General features: G+C 44.8%; 1 protein-coding gene across 1 annotated transcript in view; it reads right to left on the bottom strand.

Moving 5' to 3' along the window:
- Positions 1–4,808: 4,808 nt before the first annotated feature.
- Positions 4,809–12,821, bottom strand: part of pcdh7a (protocadherin 7a) — a 153,840-nt gene continuing 145,827 nt past the window's right edge. The window contains 1 exon segment of the mRNA XM_034188932.1: positions 4,809–6,748. Within this exon segment, the coding sequence (XP_034044823.1) occupies positions 6,210–6,748 (539 nt within the window). The 3' untranslated portion in view covers positions 4,809–6,209.

Here is a 12,821-nt window from a genome sequence, read left to right as displayed (position 1 = left end):
TTTTACCGGTGTACCCCTTTGGAGATTAGATCTGTACACGTTCAACTGGGAGGGATTCCCATGGAAGACCTGGTGCCTGCCGGACGGATTGCACATCCCATATGGCCTGGGAATGATTTTCAGGAGATGGAGGATCTGGCTTAGAAGAAGGAATCTGGATGTACAACCAGTTCCTCTACTTATAATGTTACAAATGATGTAGTCAGGAAATTTGTGAATTGAGTAAAAACCTCTGCAAAATGTGAAATTGCTGCAGAATATCAGTTTCATTAAAAAAAGTGAATCTAAGGCTCGTGTGGGTGTGCAGGACTTTTACAAAAGGGACCATTTGTTTCTCCAGTTTCTCCTTTTACTTCTTTGATTTCCTCCAATGTCAACAGCTCAATAATGGGACCTAATAACACCACCAAATAAGTAATGCTTTTCATGGCCACCTGGTGTCACTGTTGGATACAGGAGAAAAGAAGTGCAGCTTGCAGGACTTTGACATTTTCGGTCCTTCACACTAATCTTTGCTGCAGTGAACACCTCACAATCATTCTGTGATAAGCCTAAGCCCAAATTGCTCGCTACGATTTGAAAAACTTCCCTCGTTGCAGAATTCAACTGATAAGTCATCTTTCAGAGATAAAGCTGGTGGGGTGTGCATGTCCTTAGTTATAATGTTACGTTTTTAAAAATTTACTTTGTGGCATCAAATCAACTGGCTATGAATTTTGGCACAAATTGTGTTTGTTTAGTGTGTGTGTGTGTGTGTGTGCCCTGGAAACAATGATCTAATGTATAGTAAAAAATTTGGAAAAACTGAACAGACTCATTTAGTGTTTGAAGTTTTTAATGTCAAAGTCAAACTTTTACATGATTCATTTTCATACCGAACCATTCGTCTTCAGCTCCTCTTCTCTCTCATCATAGCAAATGCAATTAGTTCATAATATACTTACAGTAAGGGATCAGCAAAAAACAACCCCCCCCCCCCCCCAAAAAAAAACAAAAACAAAAACAAAAAACAAACACAGCCAGTCCCCTACAGGAATCGAAACCAAAGAAGAGAAAAATAAAAAAACTTTTTTTTTTCTTCTCAAGTGCATTTGAAGATCTTAAGCATGCCGTTGTTTGTTATGTTATGTTGCCAGTTGTTTGATCTACAGTGTTGATTTATCTGTACATGGCTATAAGGGTAACAGTACAAGACGAGGGAGGGGGGTGTTCATAGGTACACAATGTCCTTTGATGTGTCCAAGTTTACAAATGTCTTGAATAGTGGACAACAGTTCCCGGACATGTTCTTCTTTCACTGCCTCCACTTTCTGTTTTTGCAGTAGACTGAAACATATTTGTGTGTTTAAACGTGCAATATTAAAAACATATCCACTCGGATTCATGTACAACCAGTTCCCCTACATCCATCATAGGGTTTTGAAAGGTGCCATCCTAGATCTGCCATAAAACAGCAGTTGAGGGAAGGAATCTGCCAATTTATTGGCAGGGCTGTGTCAAGAGTCTCTGCACTTTCGTTTACAGTATCCAGGATGCAACTCTTCCAGAGAATTAGCATGCGGGAGTCAGTCTCTCTCTCTCTCTCTCTCTCTCGGTGTGCGTATACTCTGTAGAACGATGCTTGACCACTTCCTTTTCACACCGTAAAGAGCATGGCATCCTAATCACCACAAACAGAGCTCAGTAAACAGCCGTGTTGGGGTTTTGGGGGTAATGAGGGCTCAGGGAATCAACGGGCCAAATCAGCTCAAATATAACAGTTGGCGGTATTATTGATGCTGTACATAAGACTCAAAGTTATGACCAAGAACACAGACGGCAACAAATCACCTGCCTAATTACCTTTGCCAAGGTATGTTTTCACCTGCATGTGTTTGTTTGTTAGCATGATTACAAAAAAGCTATACATTGCAATACGCTGCGCCACTAGTATTTGAAATGTAGCAAAAATGGCTAAACAGCAGTATAAATGGCTAAAGTCTGAACCCAGTCAGCTAGGTCACAGTTCAAACAAACATATGAATTTATTGGCTAAATCTATCCCAATTTTACACGTGTGGATTGAATTAATGAAAAGGCAAGCATTTTGACCGAGACGTTCAGGACGTTAAGCTAGGATGTAGCTACAGGCTAACTATAGGCTAACTGTGAATGAAAAAAGATTCACCTCCAGCTGTTTTAACAGTACAAAGGGTTGCACAACCGACTCCAACATCTACAACTTGCTCGCTTGTTTGTTTATGCGCGTGTGTAAAAATTGCCACATCATTGAGAACTGAGAATACAAGGTATTTTTTCTTTATCAAAAATGCAACCCCCCACCATTATTTTTGATGTCCCAAAAAAAGACACACACACACACACACACACACACACACACACACACACACACACACACACACACACACACACACACACACACACACACACACACACACACACACACACACACACACACACACACACACACTTCAAGACTAGAACGATAACCCCTTTTCTGTTCATAGGGATGTAGTCAATATTTTCAATTCAGTTAAAATTCATATATAAATTTTGTGTATTTTTAAACCAAAGTAATGTTATTAATTTATTATAAATCGATATAAAATAATACAGTATTTCATTAGAAGTTTATAATTTTTTTTTTCATATGAATTGATTAGGTGGCATGGTGACTTAGTGGTTAGCACTGTTGCTTCACAGCAAGAAGGTCATGGGATCGATTCCCACCTGTGGCCTTTCTGTGTAGAGTTTGCGTGTTCTCCCCATGTTTGCGTGGGTTCCCTCCAAGTGCTTCGGCTTCCTCCCACATCTAAAGACATGCAGGTTAGGTGCATTGGAAACTTTCAGTTGTCTGTAGGTGTGTGTGCGGGTGTAAATGTGTTTGTTTGTCTATATTTAGCCCTGCGACAGACTGGCGTCCTGTCCAGGATGTACCCCGCCTCACGCCCTATGACTGGTGAGATAGGTACCAGCCCCAGATGGACGGATGGATGAATTGATTAACAAAAACAAAGAAACAATGATTTTTACTTGCAGAAATGAAGAAAACAAAGCTTTGGTGTTGATAAAGAGGAGGAGCAAGATAAAAACAAAACAAACAAACCAAAAAACCCCAAAAGGTATTGTATATATAATGTCTGGGACAACAAAATGCCGAAGGAAATCTTCCTTTGGCATTAAGGAAGTGGCTGATGATGCCTGAGCCTGTTTATGGTTTAGTTTGTGAGGTGAGTCCATTATGGTCATTAAACCCCTGCAAACAGCATATTTGAAAGGTCTGTAGGCATTACCCTTGTCTCTAAATGTGAAAACAAAATTCCTCCTAAACAATTTAGCCAGTTTCAATTAAACTTCACACAATGGGAGCACACCATATGAAGCCGAGCATGATGGGAAATACCAATATGATCAAGGGGAGATCACTGCAATTTCGTATTTAACTGTTGCATCTTGTGCTCGTAAGTGTAAGCGCAACTCCTCCTAAACCAATGGTGGATTTCACTGAAATCTAACACACTGGTAGGCACACTAGATGAAGATGTGTATGATTGGAAATAATTACATTTCAACATCTTCAATTTGAGATAATTAGAATTTTGTCTAGGGATGTCAAAGAACCTCAAAGAAGTGGTAGTACACAATGGGAAGATGTGCATGAAGGAAAGCAACTCTGGTCCAACATCTTCAATGGAAGACAACTGGACTTTTAATGCATCATATTAATTTATGTATTTCTATATATTTCTATATAATATTTGTCCAAAGGTTGACCAGTTTTTTTAATTCAGGTGTTTCACCACAAAAGCCTTCATAGCAGCGATATAATGTATAATATATGCAAGCAACAAGGATGGCAGAGCGGGGGGGGGGGGGGCTTGCCTGATTTATGGTTGAAGAACCCTGGTGGAGGCAGGCACTCAATCGAGTGCCCCTGTAGCTACCGCTCCAAATTTCTCTGCACTTGACTACTTCCTCACATGAGCTCATCTTTCAGTCAGGGGACAGTCACACGGTTTGTGGGTTTACACGCGCTCATATAAAAACCACAAGTCGTTAGTGCGGCGCACGCTGTGACACCTCTTGACTCCAGCATTGGGCTCGTATTTCTGACAACAACTAAATTACTTGAGCTACCTTAACAAGTGCTTCTTCCTCATCTCATCCAAAACAGCCAGAAAAATGAAGAGACACACTTACTGGCAATTCCAGTGGAGTTATACCGGCCTATCCAGACATTAATGAGATCAGCGCACATCAAGGGAGGAGAAAGGAAACTCATTAAGACCACAGGGATGACCTAACCCTATTATCCCTATCGCAGAAGTGAACCACACACTGATGATGAGAATTAAGATGTGCTGGCCCCGATCCATGCCCGCTTTCCAGCCCAGTGCAGCAAAATGTGTCTGAAGTTGCGCTGCGGCTGTTAGGAAGGACGAGGCCCTTATCAGCTCAGTTCAGCGCGGCAGCGCAGGCAGGTTCAGATCAAAAGCGCACAGCGAAAAGGGCTGCAGCAGTGCATTTTACAGTCACATCCAGGTTGAGCGAAAGGCCACAAACTTTTTAATTAAATACCTCCCGTCACCACTATTACCCCTACTTCCCGATCTCACACACACACACACACACACACACACACACACACACACACACACACACAACACACACACACACACACACACACACACACACACGCACACACACACACATCCAAACAAGGATCCAAAAAAATGTGTGGTTTTAAAAAAAGTGGGAAAACATCATCGTTATCTTACTTTCCATGCAGAGTCCTTTTCCTTTTCTTGTTTCTTACCAACAAATTTGTTTTTTCTCTGAGTCCTACTTACAGTTTGCAGAATATCTCACATTCCTGCATCATCTGTCATTAAATACAGCGGATGTCTTTGAAATTCCCATTAACGTATCCCCACACAGCAGTCAGAAAGATGAGCAATTATTTAAATACATTTCATGTTTAAATACGGGCTGGAGGAAAGAGTGAAAGAGCAGGCAAAACACTAAGCTAGTTCGATGAGGGGCAATATGTTAGAATTAGGATCAAGGGCGTGTGAGACTTGTGGATTTGTGTGCGTGTGCTAATGTGTCCTGTGCATAAGGTAATACAAGGTCTAATATACTTATGTTACACGGCCACTGGGTCATATCATAAAACGGTGGCACTCGGCATCTTTCACATTCTGTAAAATGCATCCTTTGAGTGTGCGTCGCATGCTTTGGTCTGCGTGTGTGAGTGCGTGCATGCGTGTGAGTGAGAACACCTATGATACATGAGCACTGTTAGAATACTGTTGGCGGACACTGGATCAAAAACACACACATATATACATCCAAGCTGGGTGGAGAAGGCAAAGAAATAAAACGTTTTCAAACACGCTGGAATATTGCAGGACTATCAAACCTTCTGTATGTTTACATTTGATTTCTAAAAAAAAGTTTATTTTTTCCCATTTTTTTTTCATTTGTTCTTGACCTTTTTTTTCAATGGATTTTTTTTAAGATGATGCCTGATTTTTTTGTTTTTTTGGATCAGTTTCCTTTTTTGGTCTTGTCCCTGTACACTGGCCAAACTTGATGGTGCTTGTTCATGCGTAGAGATTCTCCTGGGAGTTGTAGTTCCACATTGCAGTTTGATTGGTTAATGTCCCTGCATCATGTTACATTAGTGCTGATTATACATCAGAAAGTTTGATCAACATGACTAGTTACTTCTTTCTTTTCACTGGATAAGACCTCTGTTTTACAGCAAATTGTTCACTAGCTGAGTCCAAATCTTGTTTGCAGTTGGATCAAGATGTGCTCAGTCTGTCTTCTCAGAGATCCCCCTATAGCAGAGGGTCAGGCATGCATTGAATTCCAATAGCAAGAAGAAGGGATGATGCCGATGGCATGTTTGCCTCTTGGCAGTGTTCACCAGTTATATAAAAAGTCTTGTTCAGTTTCCATAGTACTCCAGGTCAGAGTTTTCTCAAGATGATGCATCGCCAGTTTAATCTTAAGTACCTATAAATATGAGTTAAAATCCAAGATCCAATTTAATATGAGTTTTGGAGAACATATTTTCTGACATTTTCACATCTTCACAGGTTTAAAAGGCTTTTCGAGTTGATGTGTGCACACTTTTTCCCGTGAAGTCAGTACCGTCTCCAAAAGGGAAGTGGCGCTGTGATTGCTCCGTTGCAAGGCTGTCACAGGTAGACCTCGTGGCGTGACAACGTAAGGCAGGATGTGGTCTTGTAGTCCCCTCCCGTCCGCGTCAGAGGTATGACCTCAGGTGGGTTCTGGCCTTCTCCTCCTTCTTCCTCTGGCTGGCGCCTCCCAAAACCCGCGCTGCTAAAAGTGTCGTAGGATGCCGAGGTCATCTTGCGGTTCAGAAGGTTACGGTTGTGATCACCCATGTTCCTGTTGCGGTCCCCACTACCCAGGGTGCCGAGAGGATCCCCGTTCACTAAGGGTAACCGTTGACCTTCTCCACTGACGACCACTCTGGGCTCCGAGCTCCCTGCACTACCAGCACTCTCACTGTCGCTCTCATGGTCGTTACCTCGGAGGTTGTTGTTGTTGTCGCCTGGGGCGAAGGTTGAGAGTCGTGGGGGGTCACTGCCATGGCGCTGACGTTGGCGAGGTGAGGCACGAACAGGCATCCAGCAAGTATCAGAATGACCAAACTCATCGCATTCTTGGGTACACTTTCCTGTGAGAGCTACATCTGGCAACTGTCTGGCATCTGGACACACAAAGACAACAGCAGAGAGACAGATGACAGGTTGAAAAGACAAATAAGAAAGAAGATAAAGCAGACGGATAAAAGAGCATGATGTGAGAGATTGAACGAGAGAGAAATTATTGATTCGGGGAGGTACAGTTTATAAAAGAGATGTTGGAAATTGAAGGAAGGGAGATGACAAATAGACACTGTTGACTACAAATTACTGGCATGAAAGTACGTACTAAAGTGAAGTACGTACTAAAATTTAAAAGGTATGGTTAAATGAAAATAACTACTGGAGCTTGAATTTTAATAGAAATCATAAGCCCTTCACATAATTTTCCTGTGGTATTTAATGAAGTTCAAGTTGTTAGTGAGGTTGCTGCTGCCCAAATGTCTTCCAGGATGAGAGGTATATTATTTATTACCTGTGTCAATTAGGAAATATTATCAACTGTATCTTTGTGCTTGTTTATCAACAGGATATCTCAAAAACCATTAATGGATTTCCATTAAATTTACTTGAGTGGTCGATCTTGGTCAACTGAAGATTGGATTCAATATTGAACCAGAAGTTAATTTTTTAATTAATATTTTGTAATATCTCCAATTGATTTCCATGGCATTTGTAGGTCAGTGAAACAGCACCCCCACCTGCACTCCATTTCTGTTAATGATATAAACAAAGGATTGTCTGGCTTTAGTGGAGATTTGAGCTCTGTGATAATTCTGTGCATATAGTATGGTGGTGATCTGTGCTGCTTGTCATACTGGAAATATTATACAAATGTACAATTTTTCTTGCATGGAGTTTTTCAATAGATTTTGGGTAATTTGGGGACACCGAATCCAAGTCTGGTGTTAATGTTTGCCAATCACATCACATTTTTGAGATATGAAAACAAAATCTTAAAAAAAATTGATATTTTAAGTTGAAAGTTAAAAAAATTTACATTGAGTTTAATCACCCATATATGAACAATGTTGCAATGGAAGGCAGCCACTCCCTTAAGCATGTATTTCCATCATCCATCCATCCATTTTCTTCCACTTTATCCAGAGTCAGGTCGCAGGGGCAGCAGCTCAAGCAAAGCTGCCCAGACCTCCCAATCCACACACACCTCCCCCAGCTCCTCCGGGGGAACCCCAAGGCGTTCCCAAGCCAGCCGAGAGATGTCCTGGGTCTTCCCCGGGGCCTCCTCCCAATGGGACATGCCCGGAACACCTCTCCAGCGAGGCATCCAGGGGGCATCCGGAAAAGATGCCCGAGCCACCTCAACTGATTCCTTCGACATGGAGGAGCAGTGGCTCGACTCCGAGCTCCTCCCGAGTGACCAAGCTCCTCACCCTATCTCTAAGGGAGCGCCCAGCCACCCTGCGGAGGAAACTCATCTCAGCCGCTTGTACTCGCGATCTTGTTCTTTCGGTCATGAGCCAAATCTCATGACCATAGGTGAGGATCAGAACGCAGATCAATCGGTAAATCGAGAGCTTTGCCCCCTACTCAACTCTCTCTTCACCACGACGGTCCGATACAGCGGCCGCATCACTGCAGATGCTGCACCAATCCGTCTATCGATCTCACGCTCCATCCGTCCCTCACTCGTGAACAAGACCCCGAGATACTTAAACTCCTCCACTTGAGGCAAGGACACTCAACCGACCTGAAGAGGGCAAAGCACCTTTTTCCGGTCGAGAACAATGGCCTCGGATTTGGAGGTGCTGATCTTCATCCCAGATGCTTCACACTCGGCTGCAAACCACCCAAGTGCACGCTGAAGGTCCTGATTTGACGAAGCCAACAGAACCACATCGTCCGCAAACAGCAGAGACGAGATTCTGTGGTTCCCAAACCAGACCCCCCTCTACACCCTGGCTGCGCCTAGAAATTCTGTCCATAAAAATAATGAACAGAACCGGTGACAAAGGGCAGCCCTAGCGGAGACCAACGTGCACTGGAAACAGGTTTGACTTAATGCGATGCAATGCGAACCAAGCTCCTGCTGTGGTTGTACAGGGACCAGATAGCCCTTAGCAAAGGACCCTGGACCCCGTACTCCCGCAGCACCCCCCACAGGGTGCCCCGAGGGACACAGTCGAATGCTTTCTCCAGATCCACAAAACACATGTGGACTGGTTGTGCGAACTCCCATGAACCCTCGAGCACCCGATGGAGCGTGTAGAGCTGGTCCAGTGTGCCGCGACCAGGACGAAAACCACACTGCTCCTCCTGAATCCGAGGTTCAACCATCGGTCGAAATCTCCTCTCCAGTACTCTAGAATAGACCTTACCGGGGAGGCTGAGGAGTGTGATCCCCCTATAGTTGGAACACACCCTCCGGTCCCCCTTCTTAAACAGAGGGACCACCACCCCGGTCTGCCAATCCAGAGGCACTGTCCCCGATTGCCATGCGATGTTGCAGAGGCGTGTCAGCCAAGACAGTCCCACAACATCCAAAGACTTAAGGTACTCAGGACGGATTTCATCCACCCCAGGAGCCTTGCCACCGTGGAGTTTTCTAACCAACCCCCGGTGACTTCGGCCTGGGTAATGGATGAGTCCGCCTCTGAGTCCCCAGTCTCTGCTTCATCTTCAGAAGACATGACGATGGGATTGAGGAGATCCTCAAAGTACTCCTTCCACCATCCGACAACATCCCCAGTCAGGGTCAACGTGCTCCCCACCCGCACCGTAAACAGTGCTGGTAGAGAGCTGCTTCTGCCTCCTGAGGCGTCGGACGGTTTGCAGAATCTCTTCGAGGCCGACCGATAGTCTTCCTTCATGGCCTCCCCGAACTCCTCCCAGACCCGAGTTTTTGCCTCTGCGACTGCACGGGCTGCGGCACGCTTGGCCTGCCGGTACCTGTTAGCTGCCTCCGGGGTCCCACCTACCAACAAAGATAAGTAGGACTCCTTCTTCAGCTTGACAGCATCCCTTACTTCCGGTGTCCACCACCGGGTTCGGGGATTGCCGCCGCGACAGGCACCAGAGACCTTGTGACCACAGCTACGAGCGGCCGCATCAACAATGGAGGTGGAGAACATGGTCCACTCGGACTCCATGTCTCCAACCTCCCCCGGGATCTGGAAGAAGCTCTCCCGGAGGTGGGAGTTGAAGACCTCACTGACAGAGGGTTCCACCAGTCGTTCCCAGCAGACCCTCATGATATGTTTGGGCCTGCCAGGTCTGACCGGCTTCCTCCCCTCCCAGCGGATCCAACTCACCACCAGGTGGTGATCGGTTGACAGCTCTGCCCCTCTCTTCACTCGAGTGTCTGAGACACGTGGCCAAAGGTCAGATGATACGACTACAAAGTCGATCATCGACTTGTGCCATGTGCACTTATGGACACCCTTGTGCTCGAACATGGTGTTCGTGATGGACAAACTGTGACTAGCACAGAAGTCCAACAGCTGAACATCACTCGGGTTCAGATCGGGGAGGCCGTGCTTCCCGATCACCCCCCTCCAGGTCTCACTGTCGCCGCCCATGTGGGCGCTGAAATCCCCCAGGAGAACAATGGAGTCCCCAGTTGGAGCGCTATCTAGTACCCCTCCCAGGGACTCCAAGAAGGTCGCGTACTCTGCACTGCCGCTCAGCCTGTAGGCCGAGACAACGGTGAGAGACCTGTCCCCGACCCGAAGGCGTAGGGACGCGACCCTCTCGTTCACTGGAGTGAACTCCAACACATGGCGACTGAGCTGGGGAACAATAAGCAATGCGACCCCAGCTCTCCGCCTCTCCCCGTGGGCAATGCCAGAAAAATGAAGCGTCCAGCCCCTCTCCAGGAGTTGGGTACCAGAGCCCAAGCTGTGCGTGGAGGTGAGCCCGACTATCTCTAGTCGGTATCTCTCAACCTCCTGCACAAGCTCAGGCTCCTTCCCCCCTAGCAGGGTGACATTCCACGTCCCAACAGCCAGGGGCTGTGAGCATGGACCGGGCCGCCGGGCCACCCGCACTAGACCGCCACCCAATCCTCTCTGCACCCGACCCCTATGACCCCCTCTGCAGGTGGTGAACCCACAGGAGGGCAGGCCCACGTCTCTCTTTCGTGCTGAGCCCGGCCGGGCCCCTTGGGTTAAGGCCCGACCACCAGGCGCTCGCGCGCAAGCCCCAACCCCAGGCCTGGCTCCAGGGTGGGGCCCTGGCTCCGCAATACCGGGTGACGTCTCAGTCCTTGATTTTTTACTGGTCATGGAGGGTTCTGAACTTAGTCTGACCCGTCACCTAGGACCTGTTTGCCTTAGGAGACCCCTACAAGGGGCACAAAGCCTCTGACAACATAGCTCTAGGATCATCCGGGTACGCAAAGTCCCCACCACGATAAGGTGGCAGCTAGAGGGAGGAGAATACATTTCCAAAACTACTATTATGCTTGCACCCTTTTGGAACATTATTTACCACAGTATACAAAAACTAAATAAGCGAAATATATTGAAAAATACATCTGGAGCATTATGCTCAACACAGGTATGGCACCAAAGGAACTCTGAGCACAGATTCAGATTCAGCACCTCAAAATTACCCTAAATTCGTTCTGAAAGTCCATTTTTTTTATGTTGTTGTTGGCAAGCGTTATACTTAGTTTTAACAAAACTAACTCCGGAAAAACAAAGCAATTAACACAAGGTTTGCACAAACCAACCCGAAATGCACACAACCTTTATTTTCAGATAAATTTGAACACAATTTGGTTTTGACTGCCTATAAACACAAGTCCAAGCTACTAGCACATAGTATTGAACATTGTGCAGCCACGGTAGTGTTCCAAGTTTAGCTAGCAAAGTCAATATTACAGGTGGAGATTTCATCCATGATGGCATTACTCCATTGTTTTCCGACAAAAGAGGATATGTAATGTTGAATGCATGCTGCTTGCTCTTAAAAGTATACTTCCACTATGCAACTCAAAAAACCTCTAGGAAATATTGTGCTTCCTAAAAGTAGGTAATGTGGCATTTATACAATCACAGAAACAAATGTGACATGTATGTATTGCAACATAGTTGTATGATTATTTAATCTTATTCACAAATGCGCAGGAGGAACATGCATTTGTCTCGACCCTGAATATAAGGCAACCCCATTTTTCAGATTCACATACTGTAGTGGTCAGGGGAGGAGTTTATTCTGATGTGGGAAATACAATGCAAGGACTCATTAGAAAAATTGCAAATAGTTTTATATAATTGAGCATTACTGTGTTATTATGAATGCTTGTCCTTGTTTATTGAAGACAATATGGAAAGTGGACTTATTCTTGACACCCCAAACTGTACATAATACTTGATTGAATGATGTTTGGCATTGTTGCCTGTTTGTGGTGTTGGGAAAAAAAAGCATTATTCTCTGTGTTGTGTTGTGTATGAGGCACAAGAGTCCTCACACATAGCACAATCCACAATCTCTGGGTTTGCTGTCCATTCTTTTGGATAACACCACCACAAAATCACTATGTTGTTCTGAATATAAGGCAGTGATTTTCATCCTTGAAAATACATCTGAAAAAAAATGGGATTTCTAATATTCAGGGTCTAGAACAATTACATGTTAAATGCATCCACAATAGCAGGTGGTGATAAAATACCTGTGAATTAAGTGTGCTTCCTCCCCACCCCAGGACTGAAGCAACCCATCTCTCTAAATAGGGTACACCTGCTGCATGCTGAAGAGATACATTGATTGATCATTGTGAAAGGAGTATGCATCAAAAGTTGGGGTAAGTAAACAGCAACTGAGGGCAATCATGGTATAAATGCAGCAGAGCTATCAAACAACTCTCAAGCCATTCAAGAAATATGGTGTGACAAAGTATAATGTAATAAGACAGTGAGCTCAAAAAGGCCATCTTAAAAACATGGCAACAGTCACAAAGCTTATTGTGGTCCTTTAAGCAGAAGTATGTCACCACATAGTTAAAAGAAAAGGGCTGCCAAAAAATGTGCTATTATTAGTAGTATTTTCAAATAAAACAATTTTTCTTTAATGATAAAAGATGTAGTATTCAGAAAGACTTCTTCTAAAAATAAGTCTTGAAAGAGTGGGGTTGATTTCCATTCGGTGTCTTGTATCATGAACAATACAGGATTG

Source organism: Thalassophryne amazonica, chromosome 15, assembly GCF_902500255.1.
Source record: "Thalassophryne amazonica chromosome 15, fThaAma1.1, whole genome shotgun sequence".
Taxonomy (NCBI): Eukaryota; Metazoa; Chordata; class Actinopteri; order Batrachoidiformes; family Batrachoididae; genus Thalassophryne; species Thalassophryne amazonica.
The sequence above is the reverse complement of the archived record's forward strand: the minus strand, read 5'-3'. Positions and strand labels throughout refer to the sequence as shown.